Source organism: Mya arenaria, chromosome 12, assembly GCF_026914265.1.
Source record: "Mya arenaria isolate MELC-2E11 chromosome 12, ASM2691426v1".
Classification (NCBI taxonomy): Eukaryota; Metazoa; Mollusca; class Bivalvia; order Myida; family Myidae; genus Mya; species Mya arenaria.
The window spans coordinates 6380946-6386523 of NC_069133.1; the positions used below are offsets into that span (position 1 = coordinate 6380946).

At 34.7% G+C, this 5578-nt stretch overlaps 1 protein-coding gene across 1 annotated transcript; it reads right to left on the reverse strand.

Annotated features, from left to right (window-relative positions):
- Nucleotides 1-663: 663 nt before the first annotated feature.
- Nucleotides 664-3167, reverse strand: LOC128211718 (neuronal acetylcholine receptor subunit beta-3-like). Its single transcript, XM_052916742.1, has 2 exons — nucleotides 2556-3167; nucleotides 664-1784 (listed from the first exon to the last, which is right to left on the reverse strand). The coding sequence occupies exons 1-2, from the start codon at nucleotides 3165-3167 to the stop codon at nucleotides 846-848; spliced, it is 1551 nt and encodes a 516-aa protein (XP_052772702.1). The 3' UTR covers nucleotides 664-845.
- Nucleotides 3168-5578: the final 2411 nt, after the last annotated feature.

Consider the following 5578-nt stretch of genomic DNA (forward strand, 5'->3'; position numbering starts at 1 on the left):
TTTGGCGAGACTATAAATTCAGGTTTTTCTCCAAAACAAACTGCAAGAAACATATACTTGATGAATTGTATTTTGCATTTGTTTCGACACTAAATTGCGTCTTCGGATAACAAGATATAAAAAGGGTTCTATGAAAATGTTTTTTAGATGTAATATATATACATGAGTATTATGCAAATAAGCAAATCTTAATATTCAACTTCTTCAACTTTATTCAGTACCTAAAGGTCTCCGGCCCGGAATACAGACAATTATATATACATCATTGATTACAATACAGTGGAATCATTGCTTAATACAATTATTTTACAAATCTTAATACCAATCCGCCATTGTCTGTAAAAGGCATATAGGTCAGAACGACCCGTGTAACAACTGTATAAAAATTGAATAATTACAGTAGAGAACCTCGGGCATATGAAAAACGCATTCTACTTACTTTAATCTTATGGTCCTACATCATTGACTTCACTCACCTATTGGTCAGTTATTGATAACAAGTTTTATAATATCAAGAACTGCATGATGGATGTAGCTTTACTCTGTTTAGCTTAAACATCTTTAACTATGTAGTTAAAATTGAACTTAAATAAAGTGACTATTTTGTAAAGCTGAATAGTGGTTGCTTGAGCAGCGTCATTTGATGTCATTTCGTTGCGCCGTCTTGCTTTACTTGACCTGTTTTAAAATATAACTACATAACTCAAAATATTTGAACCTGAAAGAAATTTTGCACATTAAAAGTAAATATTTCCACGATATTGAGGATATGTTTAAATATAGTAATATATTTATTGTATGTTTTATGTAAAGGGAGTACGTGTTTTAATACCCACGTCATTCGATCATACAGCGTTATCCTCGTAACTATAAGGCTTCGTAGAGGAATCAATATGAATTTCTTCGGTTTCCGTTTTGTTTTGGTCACCATGGTATAAGATAAGGAATGTGATGACAGCAAACAATATTTTAACGCAATAAAGCGTAAGAATAAACCATTTGTCTAGACACAAACTAACATGCTGCCAAGTAATAGCTCTAACTGAGTGGTGTTCTGTGCTGTTGGCTTCAGTTCTCTTTTCAGTAAAGGGAGTTCCATCTTCATCAATACACGTCTGCTCGCTCTCAGTTTGTTCAGTGTCTTCATCGCCCAAACAGAAGCATCGCCGACTTATCATAACCAGTCGCCTTAACAACCGAGGAATATCTTTATGGTTGCGTTTGTGATAGAGCTTAGCGTTCATAAGCACCAGGAGAACAATCACGGCACAAGATATGTACCAAATAAAGAACACAATGGTGATGTACGGTATGGGATCAGAGGAGGATGGAAGTTTGTCTGCGACCATAGTCATATAGACAGAAACTGCCAGTAACACTGTGAGAGCTAGCCCAAGTCTGTCCCCTCCGTCCTTTGGGAGAAGGAACACCAGTGGTACAAGGGACACGAGCATAAACACAGGGATGATAAGGATTATCAGAGGAGCGAATGGTTTTCGTTGAAATACGTACTCGACCGTCACATGATAAATGAGGTGACGATAGTTGAAATACTGGTAAACATTAACTTCAATAAATCTCCAGTTCCCATTGTCCAGTCTATTTTCCTCAACCTCGTGACTGAAGTTTAATGCAAAGAGAAAATATGGAATTTGTGCCACAAAATGCACATGACATATTTGTCTATCAAACGGGTAGTACGTTGTGTCGATGTTGCAAATTGTGTTGAAACTTTTGGTGTGTACCCAAAGTATCCCGCCAGATCTAAAAACGTAAAGAGCATTCTGAAATGAAATGAAAATACATGTAAGCCACGATATATGTTTAGCTAAATTTAATTAGTGAAGTTTTTTTTTTATTTTCGTATCCTTATGGATAACTTCTAAATCTAAATGAGTTGCCAAACCGATATCATTAAGTTTAGAAACTAAAAACATACCACTGCTGTGTCCATGATTTGGCTTTGTTTTGTGCTTCGAAAGTACATTTCTTTCATAACCAACAGCCAATTGTATAGTAAGTAACTTACGTTACTTATACGATCATAAAAACGTGTCTAATATGAAAACGAAATCGATATTGTTGAAACCAATCTGAAAAAAATATTGTTCATACCCATGGTTTTAAAACAAGAAGTAATAAAAAGAAATATAACGTATCTTTGTTTTCCTTTTTTGGTTTAATTGAGAATGGGCGATTATGCAGCCTTTAAAGGGCAAACTTGTTTGTAATATTATTTCGGCACAATGTTTATATGTTCTTTATAAACATGGTAAACCCTTTCAAATTGTACCACAAAATATAATTTAAGGTCCCTATACATCTATACATCACAAACTTGAACATACTCATGGAATACCTTAAGTTACGACGAGTGTCTGCATCTGTATGACCACCACAAATATATGTCACTTATAATGTCTAAAAAATAACTTTACCCTTAAAATTGGAAATGGTTCAACTAAACTGCAGTTTAATTCTTGTTTGATTGATTTGCATATTCGTTTATATTATGTTGTATGTATTTTAAGCTAAATTCGATTGATATAACATACGTTGCTCTTTTTTCCACTGCCCGACATCTTAGAATGGTGCTGATTAGCAACCTCGAAGGTAGGTGTCCAAATTTTATCTTCGTTAATTGGCAAATAGAAGAATTCGGAACTGCCATTGGTTTCCATTTCTTCCGTTTCCCATGCTAGTCTTTCATCCATCCACATATATTTGAATTCCATAACGACTGATAACCGTTCTTCAATTTCATCTATCTCGATTAACTCCTTCGAAATTACTGATACATTTAACCAGAACACATGGTCAAAGCTTCCAACAAAAGGAGGAAGATACGGTTTGTAATTTTTGAATAGGTTCCCAACATGTTGACTAAAACGTTCACCTTGGCTTCGTATGGATGCGTTATTTTTCTTATTCCGTTTAATCACCTTTTCAAACACAGATAGAGATTCTTCGTCGCTATCTGAATGTGAATTATTCCCATTCGCATTAGTTGAGTTTTCTGACTTCTCAGTTGAGTTGTTTTCTGGTTCTTCCGTTCTTTGGTTTTCTGGTTTCTCCGATGAGTTTGATGTTTGGTCTGAGTTTAAACCATTGATGGAATATAAAATTAACAACACGGTACACACTCCTTTTATTGATACGTACCGCATGTTGAACTACCTCTTTCCGCTGCCTTTTACTTTATCGTTGTGTTGTATTTCAGAATCTAGATACTTGTGTGAGCAGACCGTGAAACAAGTCGACAGGAATTTAAATAAACTCGTTATATAAGGTATCTATTTACTAATATCCTGTCATGCCCGCGTAATGTTCTCTTTTCTGTTCACCCTTTTTGAATGAGTCTATATAACACTTTTCTTATTAAATAATGCGTTTTTTATATGAATGATAAAAATGAATATTTTACATTGAGTAGAATAAAAACTTATCTAAGAGTGTTTAAAACTAACGTGTTATTATCGAAGCGACATTTTTGTAAAACAATCCTTATGAACAAATCCCCTGCTGTAGAAATTCTGTCGCATAAATCCTGATTAATGGGTTAATCATAATAATTTATGATGAATGTTCGAAAAATAAATTAGCAGGTCAGATTGAGAAAATGGCGCTAATCCTCGCCACTATACTTTCTTTCGTTTGTAAAAAAAAATAATATAATGAAAACTACAGATACAAGTCCGGTAGTCAAATATCCACATGGTTAGGGTCTAAACTACACTGACAGATGGGACACTAGCGTACAATTACCATTAACAGACCACACATAAATCATAATAGCTTAATCACAAAATTATCGGATTACCGCCTTGGACCGGTGGTGTGAACTAGACTCGGGCGATGGTTGTTACACCGCATTGGGTCTCAGCAACAATCACGGCACTGACTCAGCATGCATACAACCATGTACCATGCAGTGTTATACGATATAGACTAGATTCTGATAATGATCATGAGGGAGGCTTACGTGTTTTCTTCATAAAACATATATTATTATTATTATATTAGTAGTAGTAGTAGTAGTAGTAGTAGTTGTTGTTGTTGTTGTTGTTGTTGTTGTTTAGCAGCAGAAGCAGTAGCAGCTGCGGCAAAAGTAGTAGTAGTAATTACTATTATAACTATTGTTTTTTCTCTAGTCAAGTTTATAACTTTCGAATGGGATAATCGGACCCGAGGGAATGTGTAAAAGCGAGGCTTGCTTACGCCATGTACGCTGCGTGCCTGAAAGTTGGATTTACTAATCGGAACTGGACACACGATTGGTACTATACCTTGAATACCCTTAACTTTCAAATGTTCACATTAAACACCCAGTGCAAACGTCCGCCCCCAACCACTTCACAAATAATGTTTTTTTGTCGATATCTGGAAAAGATAATAAAATACCCTAAAAATGCCCTCATTCGGACCCCGAAGTGTTAATTTGTTCAAAAAGGATTAGCCCTAAGCACACCTGCTATCATTTTAAACCATTTAAAATTCGGTTCTGGATGAGGGGTGATGTCTAACGTAAACTCCTAGACCCGCTCCTGCAGAGATGTTGTACCTTTCACAAAACGCACCCATTACGATGCTTACTGACGCCATGACGCGCAGTTATTGGCAGTTCCAAAGACCTTTGCATTTTACCAGAGCTTGAATAATATATTAATTATTATTGTCTTCAAATAGTAGTTTATTTCAGTATGCTTTAACATTAAACTATACGATTGGCGCGGTTTTAGGCGTGACCCATCTTCCATTGGGAAGATTAAAAAGAAATGTTATTTTGTTAAAAATTTATAGTTCTTGCATACTTTTAAAGTGCCTTAGAAGTTTAGGCGAGATAATCCATAAAACAAGAAGGGTACAGTTCTACATGATTGTTCCTCTTTTTAACCAAAGCAATTTTATTTGTGTCACGTTCCATGAGTATATCCGACATTTCATTCATATAAAGGAGGGAATGGAATTCTAACACATAACGAATGCAAATTGAATCAGAATTTCTAAACGTATTCTCAACATTATTAATTCGTCTCTAATGTTCATTAAACTTATTCAGTGTTTAAGTAAACAATATAATATTCTTTGCGTGTAGTTTAACATCAATTTACATAATTTGATTAAATATTGTTTCAAATCACATTCTTTTATCCTTCGCCATAGGTTTTATTCAATCTGAAATATTATATCCTTATTTCAAAATAAACCATGCACGAAACCTGAAAGTTTTGTAACATAAGTATGGAGTTGTACTATTGTTATCAGTTTCGAGTTTCGCTATCATTCGTTTCATGTTTTGCCAGTTGTATAGTTAAGTGGGAACAGTATCTTTGTTAAAGTGATAAAGATACAAACAAAACATTTCGCAAATGTTAGATTTAATACATGTTATTTACACTTGTGACAATGTTCGGCTTTTATCGAGCGAACTACTGCCATGGTTGGAGATCATTATATTACACAGTCTACTATCTATTATGTAGTCTACAAGTTGCGTATAATGATGATAGAGTTGACAGAGTTGACGAGTACAAGTCTAGCCATTGGTTAACTTTGTAGCCATCATATGCAAGTAGGC